Genomic DNA, 22,362 nt, shown 5'->3' with positions numbered 1-22,362 from the left:
ATTTTCTTAAAATAATGAGGTTGTAAGGCAACAAAATGCCACCATCCCTGCCTAAAATGAATCAGCCTTTATTTTTAAACTAAACGCTATTACAGGATATTATTAGACACATTTTAAATCATTTTATTGACAACTACTTTGTGACCTTTTCAGAACCAGTGAATCATGCCAAATCATTTGCTTTCTTTTTGATTAGTAATTTTTTGCCTGTGTTTTGCATATTAGTTATATAATTGTGCATAGTCATCTTTATTTCTAATGCCCACATTTTTCCTCTACATTGCCTTTATCACACTGAACAATGATGAAGACCATGTGACAGCAGGAGGACTTTTTTTTACTGTTTTACAGGCCGTGTTTAGCAAAGATGTCACTTGCATGTGCCCACGCGTTAATACCAGTGGCATCAGAAATGGGATCGCTTATTAAAAATGATTTATAGCACAGGGTCTTTGATCATTGACTTTCTGAAAAACTTTCACTGAACAGACAGCTAATCACAATTGGTATTATGTAATATCATCTACTGTTGAGTCTGCTCTGTACTTGTAATATTTTTATTTTACTATTATAATATATTGAGGATTACTTGTGTTCTGTTCTGTGTATTGTATTGGCCCCCTTCTCTTTGACACCCACTGCACGCCCAACCTACCTGGAAAGGGGTCTCTATTTGAACTGTCTTTCCCAAGTTTTCTTCCATTTTTTCCCTACAAGGATTTTTTGGAAGTTTTTTCTTGTTTTCTTAGAGAGTCAGGCTTGGGGAAGTCAAGAGGCACGGTATTCATACTGTAATATAAAATAGCAGCTTCCATGGTGGCTTCCTAATGTCCAAATACATGACGATAAATTTTACTTGGATACACATTTGTATGCTGTATAGCTATCAGGCTTAAAATACTGAAAAAATAAATGAACAGACGTAATTTAAAAACAGTATGTTTCATGATTTTTAAATGTCTATTTAGAATAAACTTCTCCTTTTATGAAAAGCAATTATAGTGATTTTCAATTGGCATAATTTTTTCAGGTATTTTTTTCTTAATTAACATCAAATAAAAAGAAGCTACTTTTGGAAAGATGTTTCCAATAATTGAAAATTTGTTGAAATAAATCGGCAACCCTTCATCATATAGGAATTCATTGGTATTACAGTGAAGAAAGGAAATTTTACTACACAGGATTCCAACATGGACTCTACAACTCATTTTGTTTGTGCAAAAGGCCCCACTAATACACTGTGTGTATTTGAATGGGCAAGAGACTAACTTATTATTAAATATTAAACCGATCACTTTAAATTCCAGACATAAGAAATGAACTACCTGTGATTTAATAAGATAATATGTGTGTAAAACAACAGAAGGAGATGTCTTTGAACCTAATGATTTTAATGACACCTTGACTCTGTCAAACAAAATGTAGTTAATTTTATACAGTGCATCCGGAAAGTATTCACAGCGCATCACTTTTTTCACATTTTGTTATGTTACAGCCTTATTCCAGAATGGATTAAATTCATTTTTTTCCTCAGAATTCTACACACAACACCCCATAATGACAACGTGAAAAAAGTTTATTCAAGGTTTTTGCAAATTTATTAAAAATAAAAAAACTGAGAAATCACATGTACAGAAGTATTCACAGCCTTTGCTCAATACTTTGTCGATGCACCTTTGGCAGCAATTACAGCCTCAAGTCTTTTTGAATATGATGCCACAAGCTTGGCACACCTATCCTTGGCCAGTTTCGCCCATTCCTCTTTGCAGCACCTCTCAAGCTCCATCAGGTTGGATGGGAAGCGTCGGTGCACAGCCATTTTAAGATCTCTCCAGAGATGTTCAATCGGATTCAAGTCTGGGCTCTGGCTGGGCCACTCAAGGACATTCACAGAGTTGTCCTGAAGCCACTTCTTTGATATCTTGGCTGTGTGCTTAGGGTTGTTGTGCTGCTGAAAGATCAACCATCTCCCCAGTCTGAGGTCGGGAGTGCTCTGGAGCAGGTTTTCATCCAGGATGTCTCTATACATTGCTGCAATCATCTTTCCCTTTATCCTGACTAGTCTCCCAGTTCCTGCCGCTGAAAAAATACCCACAGCATGATGCTGCCACTACCATGCTTCACTGTAGGGATGGTATTGGCCTGGTTTCCTCCAAACGTGATGCCTGGCATTCACACCAAAGAGTTCAATCTTTGTCTCATCAGACCAGAGAATTTTGTTTCTCATGGTCTGAGAGTCCTTCAGGTGCCTTTTGGCAAACTCCAGGCGGGATGCCATGTGCCTTTTACTAAGGAGTGGCTTCCGTCTGGCCACTCTACCATACAGGCCTGATTGGTGGATTGCTGCAGAGACGTTTGTCCTTCTGGAAGGTTCTCCTCTCTCCACAGAGGACTTCTGGAGCTGACCATCAGGTTCTTGGTCACCTCCCTGACTAAGGCCCTTCTCCCCCGATCGCTCAGTTTAGATGGCCGGACAGCTCTAGGAAGAGTCTTGGTGGTTTCGAACTTCTTCCACTTATGGATGACGGAGGCCACTCTGCTCATTGGGACCTTCAAAGCAGCAGAAATTTTTCTGTAATATTCCCCAGATTTGTGCCTCGAGACAGTCCTGTCTCGGAGGTCTACAGACAATTCCTTTGACTTCATGCTTGGTTTGTGCTCTGACATGAACTGTCAACTGTGGGACCTTATATAGACAGGTGTGTGCCTTTCCAAATCATGTCCAATCAACTGAATTTACCACAGGTGGACTCCAATTAAGCTGCAGAAACATCTCAAGGATGATCGGGGAAACAGGATGCACCTGAGCTCAATTTTGAGCTTCATGGCAAAGGCTGTGAATACTTGTGTACATGTGCATTCTCAGTTTTTTTTATTTTTAATAAATTTGGAAAAATCTCAAGTAAACTTTTTTCACGTTGTCATTATGGGGTGTTGTGTGTAGAATTCTGAGGGAAAAAATGAATTTAATCCATTTTGGAATAAGGTTGTAACATAACAAAATGTGGAAAAAGTGATGCGCAGTGAATACTTTCCGGATGCACTGTATAATAATAAAAAAAGGAATGTTCTGTGGAAGCAACTCAAGAATTTGTGTCACTTAATGTTTTGACGCATCTCCTCTTTGTATCATGAGGAGAGTAATGCATTCCAAGTTGCTACAACCCCTTATCCATTGTTCTTTCCAAAAAAATAATACCTTCACCTCAGAGACAATTTTGATCCCAATATATCAACTCAGATATTTTATTTTTCCAGTAGATTCTGAGAGAATTTTCTTCTATGTACATAACACTCTTAGAACTATACAATGAGCAAATTTCATTAAGTAAGTTAGCAAATTTCATTAAGTAAGTTAGCAAATGTCATTTCCATAAACTATGGAGAGCTGGAAGGAGTCTAGAACAGTTTCAGTAATATGGGCAGTGAATAGTTCCAAGCCAGGAATGGTGGGACTATGTTTTCATTTTTAAGGCTTAGGAACACTGGAAACAGGCAGTCTTAATCCCCAGACCACCAAGGTGGTTGCACATGGACCCAGACTTTAAAAATGGGATTGTGTTGCTTTTCAAATGAAGTATCCTGGAATATTTACCCTGAAAAATGTTTTCACTCCAGATGGTTGAGTTTAGAGATTCCCTCGACTTTAACAAGGGCCCCAGTCCCTGAACTAGCCACACAGCCCCACAGCATGATGGAACCTCCACCAAATTTGACAGTAGGTAGCAGGTGTTTTTCTTGGAATGCGGTGTTCTTCTTCTGCCATACAAATCACCTTTTGTTATGGCCAAATAACTCAATTTTTGTCTCATCAGTCCAAAGCACTTTGTTCCAAAATGAATCTGGCTTGTCTAAATGAGCTTTGGCATACAACAAATGACTCAGTTTGTGGCGGGAGGGCAGAAAGGGCTTCTTTCTCATCACCCTGCCATAAGGTGTTGTTTGTGCAAAATGCGCTGAATTGTAGAATGATGTACAGATACACCATCTGCAGCAAGATGTTCTTGCAGGTCTTTTGGATGTGATCTGTGGGTTGTCTGTAACAATTCTCACAAACCTGCGCATATGCCGCTCCTGTATTTTTCTTGGTCTGCCAGACCTGGGTTTAACAGCAACTGTGCCTGTGGCCTTCCATTTCCTGATTACATTCCTTACAGTTGAAACTGACAGTTTAAACCTCTGAGATAGCTTTTTGTAGCCTTTCCCTAAACCATGACACTGAACAATCTTTGTTTTCAGATCATTTGAGAGTTGCTTTGATGATGCCATGCTGTCACTCTTCAGAGAAGAGTCAAAGGGAAGCACAACTTGCAACTGACCACCTTAAATACCTTTTCTAATGATTGGACACACCTGTCTATGAAATTCAAGGCTTAGCGAGCTAATCCAACCAATTTGTTGTTGCAAGTAATCAGTACTGAGCAGTTACATGCATTCAAATCAGCAAAATTACAAAAGGGAGCCACTCTTTTGCACAGCCAATTTTTCACATTTGATTTAATTTCATACAACTAAATACTGCTTCACTAAAAATCTTTGTTCAGAACACACCCCAGTACTCCCAAACATTTTCATATGACTGTATACACCTCGGTTTGGAATTAGTAGGAAATTAAAAAAAAAAAACACACATCAGTGGGTTAATAAAGAGTTGAAATAGAAGTTCCAAAGGAAAAAAAACAGCTATATAAAAAATTCTAATAACCCCCATATGAATAGTGTAGCGTGTATGAGAACATGAGGGCAACAATTAAGAAGGATATTAGGGAAGCTAAAAGGCAGTTAGAGAGGAATATAGCAGCTAATGCAAAATTTGACCCAAAGAGATTCTTTCAGTGTTTTAGTAGTAAATATTCAATCAATGACAAGGTGAAGTGCAGTAGGAACAATAGTAAAGCGGAATTAAAAAATATAGACAAAGAAATCGCAGATGCTCTAAACTCACATTTTTATCAGGTCTTGACATGTGAGGAAGTAGATAACCTCCAAGTGGTAAAAGGGACTACTTTTGAGGTACTGAGGGATTGGGAAATTGTAGAGGGAGAAGTACTGCTTCTACTACTGCTATGAAGTCACTACACAGTGGGGAAATTCGGAAGGAATGGAAAATGCCAAATATTATCCTGTTATATAAAAAAGGTGACTGTGCAGATCCAAGCAACCATTGGCCAGTAAGCTTAACGTGCATCAAAGGTGAATTGATAGAAGGAATTATTAAGGATAAGATTGAGCAAGAACAGGAGTTTTGCTGAACAGTGAACATGTCTTTAGAAGAGTGAGGTCATGTTTTACAACATGCTGGAATTCTATGATGAAGCAACAACATCATATGATCAAAGTGACTTATCTTGACTTTCAGAAAGCATTTAATAAGGTGCCACATCAGAGGATGGGCATCAAACTAAAAGAAGTGGGAGTTCAGGGTGTTGTGTGTAGATGGGTGCAAAATTGGTACAGACACAGAGGGTGATGGTGTGAGGAACCTTAACAGAAATTGACTGATGTTAAGAAAGATGTTCCAAAATAGCTGCTGCTATTTTTAATATACACTGTATATACATGATTTGGATAGCAGTATAAGTAACAAACTGGTTGAATTTGCAGATGATACCAAGATATTTGGGTTGGCAGATAATCATTGAATCCTTAAAGAGGGACTTGCATAGCATACAGGCTTAGGCAGATTTGTGGCAGATGAAATTTAATGTCAGTAAATGTAAAGTATTACATGTAGAAAGTAAAAATGTAAGGTTTGAATAAACATTGGGAGGTCTAAATATTAAAAGTACACTTGACACTATTAACTCCCCGACAGTGTTCAGAAGCCATTAGTAAAGGCTAACAGGATATTAGGTTATATAGCACAATGTGCAGAGTACAAGTCTAAGGAGGTTATGCTCAACCTTTATAATGTACTGGTGAGGCCTCATCTGGAGTACTGTGTGCAGTTTTGGTCTCCAGGCTACAAAAAGGACATAGCAGTGCTAGAAAAGGTCCAGAGAAGAGCAGCTAGGCAGGTTACAGGGGATGAATTATGAGGGTTGATTAAAAGAGCTGATCCTTTTCAGTTTAAGCAAAAGAAGAAGTGTTTAAAATTATGAAGGGCATTAATACAGTGGATCGAGACTGTTATTTTAAAATGGGTTCATCAAGAACACGGAGACACAGTTGGGAACTTGTTATAGGTAAATTTCACCCAAGCATTATGAAGTTTTTCTTTGCACAGAGGAATGCAGACTCATGGAATAAGCTACCAAGTAGTATAGTAGACAGTAGGACGTTAGAAACTTTCAAAACTAGACTTGATCTTACTTTAGAAGAATTAAGTACATAGGACTGGTGAACTTTGTTGGGGTGAATGATCTGTTCTCCTTTAGATTGTTCTAAAGTTCTAATCACAGGGGGCATACTCACACTTCCTAAGTAATCATGTGAAGAATTTAACAGAATAAACCTATCAGGACACAAAAACCTAAACAGTTACTGCCACTGCCCATAACAAACATCTGCACGGGAAGCTGATACCTGGACAGTATAATGTTTGCCAATATTTTATTTACCCTTATTGAGAAGGCCATTTTGAAAGTAACCCACCGTTTTTGTTTTTAAAGACCAATTCTTAGGTGCATTTTATTCTTCACAAAAATAATGGAGGTCTTGACATTTTGTACCAGTAACCATCACTTTTGTTGCATAATGCTATTGTGAAATGCATGTGGCTGAATGCTTCCTGCTGTTAAAAAAAGTGTGCTCAGAAGTTAATTTAATAAATCAGCATGCGCTAATTTGTACCTCAACATCATGACACCCCCAAATGTAAATTCTTATATATTCAATGGCAACTACTGTGCTAGGAGAGAAAAATGCATTAAGAAAAAGACAAAGAGAGAGAGATTTGCATTTTATTATGGAATTCAGTGGCACACTGCAGAGACATGCTGATGGCGGCATAATAGAGATTTGTAGAGTGACATAGAAGAGCACTCCCTGGTGTCTCTCCACATCCTGAACAATGCCAAGAACTCCAAAATATATCATAAGTGGTCCATTTATTATAAAATGTAAGAGACATTAGAGAGAAATAAACAACTGAAGAAAACAAAATATCAAAAGTTGTCTTTACAGGTTGTTGTTTGGTTGATACAGTGGGGTGGCTTCCTTACTGTCCCAGTTGCTGATTCCACTGCCACCTCAGCACTCCCTCTCACTGTCACTTCTCTTCCTCTATCAGTATGGCAGACAACCCAAAGCTTTAGATGTCCAATGCTTTAACTGAGAGAATAAGGTCCTGGTGGAATGGTAAATGGGAAAGGCCCACCCTCCAAATTTAGGTAAGCTAAACAGCAGGGCAGTGCTGCCATTGACCAAAAATGAAAACATGTACTGTAGCTCAAGAAATACAGTGGTGACCTGTCCCTTAAATGGTTACTCAGAGCACATTGGTTCAGGGGGACTTAGTGCCACTTCTTGGCATTCTGCCTACCCTGACATAAATGGAGGCTTTACAGCTGATTTAATTTGTTCTTTCAAAACTGATCCTTACCTGGCCACGCCCTTCATACCTGCTACCATTGTGCCAGTTATACACCTAGCATTCAGTTTACAAGACAAACTATATTTAAGAAGTCACTTATACTTCAGAAATATTGTAGTTTGAATGGGAAGCTCCGTGACTGTCAAACACTAAACAGCATTAACTTACCAGGTTTCTTTTTTGCAACCTCTTGCACCTGGATTTTTTCCAACTCAGCTAGGCAGGGAGGTTCTGAAATGCAGAAGAAAATTTAGATACAGAATTCAGTTTCTGGCAGAAAATGTTGCTTAACACTTTTGAGCACCAATAGCAGAAAAGTATCAATAAAATTAAATAAATCTGTCCATTGCTAAGATGATGAATTTTGTTATCAGATGACACAATGAAAAAGATATCTGATAGGAAGAGTTTTTTTTTTTGCTCAATCAGTGTCGGGGTACTGTAATTGCTGTGGTGATCCTTACTGCATTTTAGGTATATCACATAAAATATCTTCAGAAATAACTGAAAATGTCTTGCACATCATGATATTTTATTTGGATTTCCAATGTTACACAACAAAAAGATATCTGGTTCAACCTGCACTTACTTTTTTACAGAAGAAAATGAAATATGACATGGACAGTATTAAAAGTACACTTTCCGAATACTTGCCTTTGACAATGATGACAACCTCCAAAAGTTTCTTGCAGCCATCTGTAAGCTTCTGCTTTCGGCTAAGTGTGTTGAATCTTGCTCTAGGACCAATGATTTTTGACCTACAGACAGTTTTCTGATATTGAGTAACAGCTCTAAAATGCCCTAATATTCCTCTGATTTCATGATTCCCTAAATACAAGCAAGGACTCCAGTTGGCAGATGCAGCAAAGCAGCCCCTCAACAATATGGAACGTCATCATATTTAACTGTAGGCAGGGTGTTTTTCTCTTTAAAAACTAGGGGGCTTTGCCTCCTGCTTGCTTTGCTCGCCAACCCTCCTGCGCTACGCGCCAGCAGCTTTGCGTTACTGCTGCTCGCGTATGTCGATTTCACTTTAACCAAACAACAAAACTTTTAATTCTCGCGGACCAGCCTCTTCATTGGAAAGTAACAATACTTTTCCCTGATGGCAACACAAATTAGACAATCTACAAGTCTCCGACTTATAGTTTAAAGCCAAACGATATCTACATACTTCTGTCATATCACCTATGTCCATATATTCACTCTCTTTACGCTTTTACCTTTTCATCAATATCGCACTGAATTTTGATTCCGTGTTTGGAATTACCACATGACAATGCAACTTATAACTGCCCATGAGAGAATATAATTTCTTTCTCTCTGCAAGAAATGTGTCTGACAAATGCATTCACACAAATGAGAAATGATTGAACTGTGTGTGTGGTTATGTGGGCAGGACTTTTCTAAATCTCTTTGCATAAGCTCTTGTCTCGCGGGGCTTGAAATTTTCTCTTGTGGGATTTCACTTTCACCAAACAACAATTTTTTTAATTCTTGTGGCTATGCCTCTTCATTGGGAAGAAACACTACTTTTTTTTTCCCTGAAGGCAACATGAATTAGGCGATCTACAAGTCTCTTTTTGCCGTTCCGTTATTTCACCAAGTAATAATTTTTGTTTGTTTGCGCTAATGCGATCTTTACTATTCTTTTTTTGAGACTTTTGAATTTTGCTCTGCATGTGTACCACGGCAACATTTTTGAATTCTTTACAATGTTCTACTTTGTCATCTACTCTTTTTCTTTTAGTTCCGGCCCCGGGCCTGGTTAAATCTCTTGGCACAACGTCTTGTCTCGCGGGACATGAAAGTGTCTCGTCTCCTTCCAAGATTTTTTTTTTTATAATAGAGAGACTTCATTTTATTGACTATAAATAAATTGCTGATCTGCATTGGCAATGAGCTCTATTTTGGTTTCATAAGTCCATAGAGTATTTTCCCAAAAGATTTTTGGTTTCTCTAGGTAGGTTTGGGCCTGGCCATTCCTTTTTATGCTTGTCTTTCAAGAGCGGGGTCCGCCTTGACCTTCACTTATAAATTTCTTCTCGGTTTAGTGTGTAGTGTATGGTATGGTTTTAAACTAACACTCCAGATCAACTTTAAGCTCTCTGGATTTTTTTATTTGGTGTCTATTTATCTGTCTGCACCAACCTTCGAAACTTCGTTGATTAATTTTCCTGTTCCCCACAGGACCTGGGAGGTGTTTGACACTACCATGAGCAGCAGCCTTTAACCATTTTGCATTGTTGTTTCCTGATATTTTTTCTGATGGTCTTGGACAATTGTCTTGTCTTTGGCATTGTCAAAAAGGAACAGGGAATAAAAGTTACCTTTTTTAAATAATTAATGCCATCATTCATTTGTTTATTTATGCTATGAGAGTATTGAAATCTATGGCAAGTCAGTCTAATTTCACTACAGTGAGAATCTAGTTCTTCTGTTTGGACTGATTTGGATCATTCAGCTGTCTGATAGCAGCTTTTCTATTATTATACAATTTCCTTTTTCAATTGTTATTGTCTAGTTCTGTGTTTTTTTTTTTTATCAAAGAGTGTATATAGACCAAAGCTATTTCAATGCCTATTTTTTTCAGTACATATTGTAAAATGATATATCTAAAATAAAATGGTGTCAGTAATATTGACCACAGCCTCACATCATTCTTCACAGGAGTTAATGTCTGGTAACACACACAACAGCACTGCACTACAGTACTCCTCTATGAATTTTCAAAATGTGTGATACTATTACTGTAAAACAGGACAAAAAAAGAAAGGATTTGTCTTTGACAGAGTTGTTCTTTACTGTTTGTGTTATTGTTCTTTGCTAGCTGGTGTTATAATTATTAATATCCTGTACCAAATTTAGGCAAGCTCATGCAAACTAAATCAGTAAACAAACAACATACAGATACCAAGTATCCATCATACTCTCGGCAATTCTCAAAGAAATAAATTAAAACAAAAAGATTTTTGATCATTAAGTTCATGTATTTCATAGCCTGCAGAAAGGCAGTGTTGTGAAATCTGGAAATACATCAGACTTTGCTGATTGCTTATACAGCTTTTATTATGTCTTTTTGAATCCATTATTGTTAAACAATACCAGATATTGGTTAAGATGGTCAGAAAAGTTTACAAAGTTCACAACAAAAAAAAACAGCCGCCACACATGTGCACATAAGGGAAAGTTAAAGAGCTTAAATAATTGTAATCTTCCCCTGGAGAGCCAGAGGGTGCTGTTGACTAATGCCTCTTCCCTTCACTCTCACTATACTGGAAGACTGATAACCATGACACCTCTGATGTTACTTCCGGTTTCCACCAGCTGAGACCTGCCTCTTCCTGCCAAGATCCTTTTTTTTACCAGAAGCAATGCCATCTTAGCTAGTCTGCTTTGGAGACGTATCATTACAATGTTTCTTTTCTTTTTAAAGTGCTTTACCTGCATTTTTTTTTTTAAATATACAGGGTTAGCTTTCTAGGTGCCCCAAAGATTATTGATCTCTTTGTGTCCTTTTGTTACAGTTACGTAGTTGACAGGATTCTGTGAACATTGCTGACAGATGGAGCAACAGGAGCAACTACGTGCCATGACGGCAAAAATCTACACTTTAGAGGTCCAGGTAAGGGAAGATGGGACACAGCTTGCTGAGGTGGAGGTATGTATGAGATCCTGTGCCACATTTCAACAAGAATAAGATTGCCAGTTCCATCCCAGTTATTATTACCTTTATAATATGATGATAATATTGAGGCATAACACTACCCATCATCACTGGGAGAATGCAAAGTGGGCACATATACTGGTGCCATTTCTCTAGGGACTGGCTTATTATGACCTCGATGGGCAAGCTGCAGGTGAGTACGACCATCTCAAGGCCTAAGTGTTGCTAAGATATGGTATCGGCACGGACCAGAGGCGAGGTCATGTAGGTAATGGCAGGTTGACCCTGAGTGGCCAGTGTGCTACCAAGTCTTTGATTTATGGGGCAGAGTCAGAAACTGGTTAAAATCAGAAAACTACTCTCTGAAGGAGATTTTAGAGATGGTCATGTGTGACTATGTCATGAATGCCCTCCCCAGTTTTTTTGCCCAGCCAATCTGTAGGCTTGAGATAAAATCTGTGGAGGACATAATAGCAGTCTTTGAGTGACACCACACAGCTTCGCAAACCAAGGATTCAAAACAGCCTGCTGATCACTGGTCAGCGCAAAAAAGATATGTCTCCATACCTTCCTCCCCCAAAAGGCTCTGGCCCACTGTGACCCTAAATTCGATAAAGTGGATTTGAGATTGGAGTGTCTTGCTCAAGATAAGCAGGTTTGGAAAATGGATGGATGTTATGCTATAATATGATGTAGCTGAGGCCCTCCATCTTTGAAGAAATTGAAGAAACAATGGAACGTAGCACCCACACATATCTAGCTGGTCAAACTATCATGATTACCCCTGGCCACCAAAAGGTACAATGTAAACAACTGAAATGTGACGGTAATAAGAACAAGGAGGAGGCTTCCTACTTTTATAGTAACCAATCATTAAAGTATACTGTATTATAAATGAGTACACCTGCACATTATGTTGATTCTTCTAATAAGTGAGTCTCTGCCATGTTGCACTTTTGACTGTTTTAGCCTGCTGTGCTGCACATTTACATTTTATTTCCCAAGATGTCATGAATTATTCACTACTGTACTAAAAATACAGGCATCACATAATGCAGAATTGAAAGGCATGAGCCAAATCATGCCAAATTTGTCTAAAATAACATTTACAATTAATGTGTCTACTGGATAATTCTATTCACATTAGAAAAAACATATATCCATACTCCTATAAAGAGATCACAACTAATTCATTTCCACTGTGAAATTATATACATATAAACATGTGCCTGTGTGTGTATATGTACGTAAGCAGATGTGTGCGTGCGTGTGTGTGTGCATATGTGCGTGCGTGGGTATGCATGCGTGTACACACAACCACATTCACGCACGCATTCACGTACATTCTGAGCAAAAGGCAAAGCTTTTGGCTTCCCGCAGAGAATTTAAAAGCCAACTGGTTACCTGGCAACTAATGAGGCTGTGCCACAGGTGCTGATGAGCCTGATTAAAGCGTGAACTGGGAGGCAGGCCATTTCCAGGCATCTGGGGTCTTTACGCAGGCGCTGCACCAGAGCGCTTGACTACTTAACAAAATTGTACCATGATTATAGCTGGCTATAGTTAACCATTTTCATTGTGATTTCCTGCACAGAATGACATGCCTCGCTGAGGAATCAGTGATTACTGGTGGAACCACTAAGATTTTCTAAAGAACAGATACTCTCATAATTTTGCAGTCCCTTTTATTTAATTTGATGGTGCGGATTATTCCTTTTCTATATTTGTCTGGTGGTAGTTGTATACTAGAAAGCAGTGCATAGCCACAGTTATTGGGCGAGACAGTATATGATAGACAACACCATTTTATTTTTCATTTACATATTCTTTAATATAACGGACAACTCTGCATTGGACTGAGCAGGATCGGGAAATGGATGGATGGATGGATACTGTACTGTAGTATAGGTACTATATGTTTAACATGTTAGCATTGACATCTGACAATGATTACACCCCATTTTGATTCCCAGTTGCAGTCTATTCTGTGTGAAATTTCAATGAGCCACCCTCGTTTCTACCCAAAGGAGACAATGCAATACAGTGATAGTACACAGTGACACACTGTTACTCTACTTTAGGTTGTTTTTTTTATTCTTTGACGCAACCAGTATAAGCTCAACTGTTAATGGCCCCTGTAATGGACAAAGTGAATGAATGAATAATATAACAAGGATGGCACAGAGGTTACCTTTTGCACCTCACATTACCTGGGCCCAGTTTCACTGACATTTGCAATTTGTGTGACATGTCCAAGTTCTTGTATTACAATTTGCTGGAATAAGCAAGTGTGTAATGCTTTGATGGACTAATGTACTCAATAGGGATGGTTCCTACTATTGTACCTAATGTTACCACAATATACTCTTGCCCTGCATGCCTCAATAATGGAATAAATCGGTTTGCAATTTAGAAGGATACAAATATTATAATCCATCCATCCATATTCCAAACGCACTTAACCCCAGTAGGGTTGCAGGGAAACAATGGAACTAGCATCAGGTTCAAGGTAGGAGCCCACATACAAGCACACATCAGAGGCCAAGGCAGCATCACCAGTCCACCTGACCTGAATGTCATTGGACTGTGGGAGGAAACCAGAGCACCCAAAAGAAACCTACATAGGCAGAGAGATAACATGCAGCCTCTACACAGGGAGCACTTGGGACTTGGACCACAGTCTCTTTACTGTGACGCAGCCGTGCTACCTCTGCACCACTGTAATAATATAATATAATATAATATAATATAATATAATATAATATAATATAATATAATATAAAGATGCCTTTCAAGTTTTGGCACAAAGATGAAATCAAACCTGAATGGAACAGCTGAGAATTGTTGGCACACTGAACTAGGCCAATTTATACTTACCAGTTTACTTAAACTGCAAGACACACAAACAAAATTACACTGAGAAAACCCAAAAGTTCACACAAACTGTGACTGGACCCTTTTTTGTTTTCTTTTGCACATTGCTTTTCAACTGAAAATGTTTACTCAAGCAGATTTTTAAATAGGCATTGAAATGTCAGATAAGTGAACTCCCACAACTTTATAAGAAACCAAAGCAATCTAACATATGCCAGACTACAAGTATGACATAAAGCAGAAATGATTAGAAAAAGCACAGTAGAATTGTCACAAATGTGAAAAGCAGTCACCACATCATTGGCAGAAGCAGGTTTCGACTTCTAGCTTTTCTCACTGCTAGTTGCTGTCAGCCAGGAATGGGCAAAACATGAACTGAAATTCTGTTTGCATCCTAATAGAAATGAGTGTCATTACTTTTTTGTGTTATTCTGTACCAGTAACAGCATACTGCATGATAACGTGCAGGGAATACGTGAATACTCTGCGCAGTGCGCATCCATTGCACGGCCACCCTACTGCCCACTGCCAAGAGTTGATTTTACAATAAAATATAATTAAAAAGTGTAATAATTCCAAAACTCTTCACTATTAATATAAACCTGTGCAGAGTTTCAGCGTAGTATATGTGTACCAAATTTCAGGCTACAGGTTATTTAATTTTTGACCTTGACCTTCTCGGGATGACCTTTGACCTTGGAGGTCAATCATCACCTTGAAAGCGGATAGTAGACGTCACATATTAAATGTGTACCAAATTTCACATTAACAGGTCAAACTGTTTGCGAACTACAGGTGACTTAAAATTCTGGACAGGCAAATGGACAGCCACAGTAGCGTATTATATAAGAAGAATAACACTAATAAATTATTGAATACACACATACATACATACATACATACTTAAATAAATATATAAATAAATAAATAGATAGATAAAACAAACTTTATAGTTTCTAGGTTGCTTAAATCATTAATGGAACAAGCCTACACATGTGCGCACTTTGCTTATTGTACAGCCGAACTCACATACTGCATGTCTCTGCTGTCACCAATCCATGCTAATTCCATTCTTGGCGAGATGGTGTTTTGGTGTTTCATTGTGTGATTGTCATTGCTTTTATTTATTTATTCATTTTGTAATCAGACTGAAAATTTCAATTTCGTTGTTCCTTTGTAAAAGTGACAATGACTCAGGGGTGGGGGTCGACTTGTTCTCAATCCTACTATTTGTAAAAATTGATTGATTTGTATGGAATGATAGCAATAAAAATTTTAAAAAAGTGACAATGACAATAAAGATTTAGCTATCTATCTAAAATCAGTATCATCATCTTTCCGTCTTTGCTTAGTCTTCCATTTTTATAAGCTGCATGGTGGTTTCAAAACAACACGATTTGAGCTTTTGACATTGCTACCAAAAAAAAAAAAAAAAATGACATTGAGGTCACAATGATGATTCTGTGGCATACTTACTTTCTCTCCAAAAGCAGAAGCACCACTCAGCAGTTGAAACTTGTCCATCTTTGTATGCATCACAGGAGTTGAAAAAGGGTCGTATGCAGATTTCATACTTGTCTAGATTAATTGCTGTCAGCTCAGACTGGTCCAGATATAAATCGTTGTTGGTGTCCAGTTTGGAGAACATCCAGCCAATAGAATCCTTGCAACTGGCAACAAGACTCTTGTCTAGTACTAAAAAGAAAATTAAATTGTGATTATGCTGAAAAAAATATGTCAGTGTTGATATATACTGTATATTTATAATTCATTTTCAAGCCCCAGTTCCTACAATATTTGCCACTTTACAGAAATCAGATACAAGACAAATGACGCCAGCAGCATTTGTAAGGGCTTATGGGTGCACGAGATCAAGAGTTGAAGAAGATATTGGGACAGCTAAGAGTAGTTAGAGTGGAACAGTGTAGAAAATACACATGTAAGTTAACCCAGATAATTTCTTTAAATAATTTAGTAGTAACAGAACTTTTCAGAAGGAGGTGAAATATAATACGTAAGTAGAAAAGGAAATAGCAAATATCCACTCCACAACTTATATTTTCCTCAAGAGACCCCATGTAAAGAAGTTGATAACCTTCTAGTAACTGTTAAGTAAGTACTGAACTTTTTGAAAATCGACAAGAAATGATATAAGGGTCAAAAAGGCGGAAATCAAATAAACCGCCAGGAAGAGGCAGCATTTATCCTAGAGTTCTTAGGAAAGTTAGTGATTACAGAAAAATATATACCCCTTCCACAATGAAAACATCGCACACAGGAAATTCCTAAAGACTGGAAGCTTATGAACCTTGTCCCATTATACAAAAATGTTTATTAGGCCCATCCTAGTTACTATAGACAAGTAAACTTAAAAGGTCTTGTATGGACTTGGATCGAGCAGCCCTTATCAAGTGCGTGTGGATTACTGAAAAGCTAAAAAGAGTTTATGTGAGAGGGGTCACGTTTAATTAATCAAATAGAATTCTGACAGTGAGGCGCATATAATATTAATTATCTTGATTTTATGAAAGCTTTTGATAAGGTGCAATGCGAGTGGCTAGTCATCAAAATAAAAGAAGTGGGGGTTCAAGGTGCGGTGTTTAGATTTGCACAAAACTGGCTGAAACAGAGAAAGCAAAGGGTTACCTTTTTCTGAATTAGGCAATTCCTAACAAAACAGTGCTAGAGCCACTGCTGTTTTTAATTTATATAAATGATCCTGATAAAAATGTAAAGGAGAAGCTGAATAGGTTTTCAGATGACACTAAACTAGGCAGAATGACAGATTCTCTAGAGTGTATAGAATCATTTTAGATGCAACTGGACAGAATTTAGACTTAGGCAGATATGTAGCAGGAGAGATTGCACCAAATTACATTTCATTTGTTACGTGCAGAAAGTGAAAATATCAGATATGATTATACAATGTTTGGAAATAATGAATGTGGTGTGTGTCTATCACTGGGCACATTCACATGCACAACCACATTCATTCATGGCAGAACAATTTAACCTGCATATCTTTGGAATCAGTCAGTCAGTCAGAGATAATGATCCTAAACACCCCTTTAAAAAGAACAGCCAGCCATTCATCTGCAGGCAGCTAGAGTGTGCACCCCATGGTTCCCTGCACCACACCCTTGGGTGATGCCCCCTTACCTGTAGTTGTGCTCACGCCCGGTTTTCCAGAGTTGTTGTGTTTGCTGTTTTCATGTAGCAGCTGGAACCAGTCTCTGAGGCGATCACCCAGGTCTGCTAGATCCTGGCCTGTGCAGCTCTCTGAAACAAACAAGAAGAACAATGGTCTTATCTCTAATAAGGAAAACTTGACTACTGCTTTGTCTCCCAGAGAGACTCCTCTTTAACATATGAGCATGAGACAATTTTCAACTCTCCTGTACCAAGCATCCTTGAACTACTTTCATATTTAGCATCAGCTTGACAGATCAGAACAGTCTTTGCAAAAACAAATTCACAGTAGGCCTTTCGATGGGTTGATTTAATTTGTCCCAGGCAGATACTTACATGCTTTTGAGTTAAATCTAGAAATTCAAAAATGAAATGCCTGATGCCAAATCTGTCATTTTAGCATGTTTAATATGTGAGCCTTTTATCTATTTTACTGTAACTAGTGATGGGCATTAAAAGAATCAAAAGGCCATACGAATTCTGAATGGCTAACGCAAATGAATAATTGACCTATTTCTTACGTACATTGTATTGGCCTATATTAGCCATTTGTATGTTTATTTTTATCTCATGAGTTGCTTCATACATCATTCCCCTACTGTATATCTTGCCAGGTGGTTGTGCTAGAAGGGATTTTTATGCAAGTTATACTGCAAATCTTTACCTTAGTTTAACTACAAGTCAGCTAATAGGCTTCTAGAGGTAAATGACACAGGAGCCAGACTTGGCTTTTAAACACCAAACTCTTTTACAGAACGAGTTACTTGCCAAAATCAAACAAAATGATGTTATAGTAAATGACGAACTTAAGGACTTCTTTCTGTCTCTGTATCATGGCTTGACAACACTTTTGCAAGACATGTAGGGAAATAAATGCAGAGCATTGTAATTAAAGTAAGCACACGCTGTGTGCCACCTGCAGTTCATAAGGAAGAATTTAAAAGGTCAACAGATGTGTTCTTGTATGCTGAATTTTTTTTTTTCAGGGGACATGAACAGCACTTCTAGTTGCAGGTTCCCATATTCCATCCATCCATCCATCCATTATCGAACCCGCTATATCCTAACTACAGTGTCATGAGGGTCCGCTGGAGCCAATCCCAGCCAACACAGGGCTCAAGGCAGGAAACAACCCCTGGGCAGGGCGCCAGCCCACCGCAGTTCCCATATTCATTTCTTCTCATTTATTACAAAAATCTTTTTTTGTCACTTGTGATTTCTATCAATTAGAATAATAATTTACTTAGCAAGGACCTTTACATTGGTGTTATTTTCTTCTTGTATGAATCAGTAGACCTATTAATGGAATATATAGCGACATCAGTCTGAGAGCTGCGTGCTACTATTGACTTACACACGTGTAAGAAACAGAACTTCACGACATTTATACGCCTTTGCATGACACCACAGATTGTCTGATGATGCAATCAAAGAATGGAACTGTCTTTAAAGAAAAATAAAAATGTTTCTACTACTACATACTTCTATGCTGTTATATAAAGACACTCTGATATGCTTACAAATTGAAACTTGAGTAACTTTCGAGGTTACAAGTGAATTAATTAAACAAAGCTTGACATCACTTTTTAGATCAATTGTAAGCTTAAAGACTATCAACAAACAATAAAAATTCTAATGATTTAAGTCCCCTGGAAAAGTACAATTTCATTAACTATGCTGTTTAGATCAGTACAGTATACATCAGAGACAGTTAAACAAACTCCACTGGTGGTAAATCTGCTCATTCTGCTGGTGGTTAAGGTGTTACACACTGTCATGATCACAAGTAACTGGTTGTATTATATTATTTTGTATTGTTCTGCACTCTTCTTCTTCTTCCTCTTTTCCCACTTCGGTGTGGTTGATGTGCCTGGTAAACCCTCTCCAAACAAGTAAATTTCATGAAATCTTTTACTATTTATAAAGGTGTATACAATTGTTCGATAATGCTGAATATACTCATACAGTAACATTCCACCAAATTAAGGAGAAAAATAATTTGTCTCTTTTTTATATTGTAACTGATTATATATTTAAAAATGCAGGACATCAACAAGCCAGTAAGGGCCTGTTATCTTCCAGATTAAGTTTATTTTTACACCCTTGCTATTCCCATTCAGGCAGTACTGTCCGAGTTGCACTGCGCTTTGGAGGTATGGGACTCAGGGCTTGCAACTGCGCACCATTCAGTCCCGGTTGTGTCAGCCTCATTAATAATAAGTTGAGGACTCCAGCAAAGTTTCACCTGTGTTCTCTCCTGTTTTTCATTTGCAAAGAAAGAATACAGAGATTCAACCAAGGCTTGAAAATCAGCAAGGCTGAGGACTTCAAGGACACATTATAGTATTTGGCATTTTTTTCTTTTCAACTTTACCTTCCTCTACGTGGGATATGAACGGTTTTTGAAGAGAATCAGCACCTCTAAATCCAAGGTTGTGCGTCTTTGCCAGAAATCACTGGCTTAAAGTTAAAAGCTGAGCAGCAGAAGCTGCCCCAAGCAGATGAGTTAAAGCACGTTTGTGTCTTGATTACAGATTAGGGTAGCTGGGATTAGCCAACATATTGGTTACAGTGGCAGTAGCACAGCAGGTGTGGCACTGGAGGTGCTGAAGCAGGAGACAAGACCTTGGACTGATTTATCAATTTATGAACAGAGTACATACGTAATCTCACCTAAGGTCACAATCTCTGTCTAGTGATTTAAAGAATGAGGTTGTAAGTACTAGCGGCTAAAATAAACAGTTCTCTGAGGCAGGTTTTCTTAAACTATTTTGGTCATGGGTTGCAAGTCACATGTTATATTAAATGGGAATGGGTCGTGGACGGTTTGTGAAATGGGCCACTACAGGTTGATCACGCACAACTGACATTGCTCCGATATTAATCCTCATTCCAAACAGAGCTCTGAGGATTGATAAGTGATTCTGTAAGGGGGACATTCTGATGATCGTCAGGGCATTTCACAATGGATTGAGTCTCAAAGACAATAAGAAGATCACGATTTGGGCACACAAAAACAAAAAAGTTAAAGAGAGTTAAGGGGCTCTCTCTCCATAAGAGCTTGAGAAACTGGTCACTTGGGAATACAACAGTTGTTACTCTTCTCAGCCACTCAACTCTGCTACTGATGGTGCCTAGTGATCTCACCTCTACATGGCATCAAATCTCAATCCAGACTCTTTTCATGTGTAACACCCAGCTGGTGGAATGAACTGTCCACCGTCATTCGAACTTCTGACTCCCACAATGTGTTTAAGAGGCTCTTGTTTGGTGATTTTTTGTCTAATTGATATTAGCTGCTAGGAATTGTAACTAGCTTGTACTTTGTTCTGAGTTCTTCACATGTGATGATCAAATTGTAACCTTGTCCTGTTCCCAAACTTTTTTCCAGACTGATGTTTACTTGACTGTGTTGACCTCTTTTGTAATCACTTTGGATAAAAGCATCTGCTAAATAAAAAAATGTAAATGTAAAAGCTCGGAGATGACATGAGCCAGAGGTAGTTTGGGCTTCTAGAGAGGATTACCCAGTATGCCTCCCACAGACAGGTGTATCAGATACAGACCACTAAAAAGAGACTAATGAGTAGAAAAGGGACATGCTATATGCTGGAGATAATTGTCAGCTGTCCTCAGTACATTGCAGCTAGAAGTCTTACCAGGAAAAACAGAGGTAATATACAATACGGAGAGAACTCAGGGCTGTTGGGACTACCTGACATTTTAGTCTCAGTTAACTTACAATTGTAAGGAAAAAGGCTAAGGTACTTGCATCTGAAAATGTCTTCATGATAATATATTGACTCGTAGAACAGATACACAAAAAATGTAGAACATTCAAGTCAGAAATGCTCTGCTTAATGGAGATTTGAAAATACACCCTTGTCATTTCATAAATGATATCAGAACATAAGAAAGAAAACAGAACAATGTTAATTAACTAATTCTTTAACAAATACAATGTTTATATTTAAAATTTTAAACCTAAACCACTAATTGGCATTGCTTATCGAAGTAAATTGTCTATTAAATTAACTTAATCAAAGCAAGCCTGAGAGATCTAAATAAATTCTTAACTTCCATGGTACAAAATGCTGCACATCTTGAGGCATCTTTCCAAGTAAATGATTCATTAAATTGAGTTACACTGCCTTACTGTGATGAGTTTAGATTAAACCTAGAAACAGTCCTCCCCAGTTTCCTTTTTAAGAGCACTGATGTTAGTGGTGTCATACAATCAAATGAACACACGTGATAGTGCTGTTTTCATCATCTGAGCCCCTGAGCATTTCATTACACAACTACATTTACATTCACTAAGGAGGGTTTCACTAACCGTGCTTCTCGCTATCATCCAGGGACATTGTAGGCTCTGTTATACAGGGGCATTGCCCTGTGCAGGCCACCGTCAACTGCTTTCCACTTAAGCAAGACTGCTGTTCCAGTTTACACTGAAAATAATGCAAAAGGAGACATTAAAAATCACAAAAAGCAGAAACAATGAAACAAAATATAATACATTTACAGAACGTTTCACAGATTCTAGTTTCTGCTTACTGTACTGTACTGTATTGTGCATTTCAGATGAGCTGGCATTGTGTATGGATTGTGTAACTTAAATATTTATACGCTAAAAGAGGCAATTCAAGGCAGGCTGTAGATTCTCATGAGATGCTGGAGATAATTAAAATACAGCAGCTTTTAAGAATAAAAAAAAAATGAAGTTAATTTATGTATTTAAAATGTTAATATTTACGAATGAATCTGCCACACAAAATCTCATGAACCACTGGGCGTTTCACCATGATCTTGGTCTTAAATGAGAGCTTATGGTGTGATACACATAAAATGACCCATGAATTATAGGTGAGGGGGTAATTGGCCTTTGGGTCATTCTCATGGCAAACAGCATTGCCACGGACCATAGCAGATAAGAAAAGAATAGCAGTGCGGTCAGGCACCACTGCTTGTAGGAAAAGAATTGTGGTGACATCTGCTGACAGATGTCAGGCTGACTGATTGTTTTCATTGCAAATGCAAGTCAGATACTTTGAGTGCAAAAGAAAGTCATACCCAACCAAGGAATTAGAGGCCTGGG

At 38.1% G+C, this 22,362-nt stretch overlaps 1 protein-coding gene across 1 annotated transcript in view; it reads right to left on the bottom strand.

Annotated features, from left to right (window-relative positions):
• The window catches only part of spock2 (SPARC (osteonectin), cwcv and kazal like domains proteoglycan 2), a 311,728-nt gene that overhangs the window by 11,152 nt on the left and 278,214 nt on the right, over positions 1–22,362 (bottom strand). The window contains exons 6-9 of the mRNA XM_039772702.1: positions 21,601–21,715; positions 17,235–17,354; positions 15,552–15,770; positions 7,703–7,765 (exon numbers count right to left, since the gene is read on the bottom strand). Coding sequence (XP_039628636.1) covers positions 7,703–7,765; positions 15,552–15,770; positions 17,235–17,354; positions 21,601–21,715 — 517 coding nt within the window. The remainder of the gene's footprint in view (positions 1–7,702; positions 7,766–15,551; positions 15,771–17,234; positions 17,355–21,600; positions 21,716–22,362) is intronic.

This window comes from Polypterus senegalus, chromosome 1, assembly GCF_016835505.1.
Source record: "Polypterus senegalus isolate Bchr_013 chromosome 1, ASM1683550v1, whole genome shotgun sequence".
Taxonomy (NCBI): domain Eukaryota; kingdom Metazoa; phylum Chordata; class Cladistia; order Polypteriformes; family Polypteridae; genus Polypterus; species Polypterus senegalus.
This window is presented reverse-complemented; position numbering and strand designations above follow the sequence as displayed.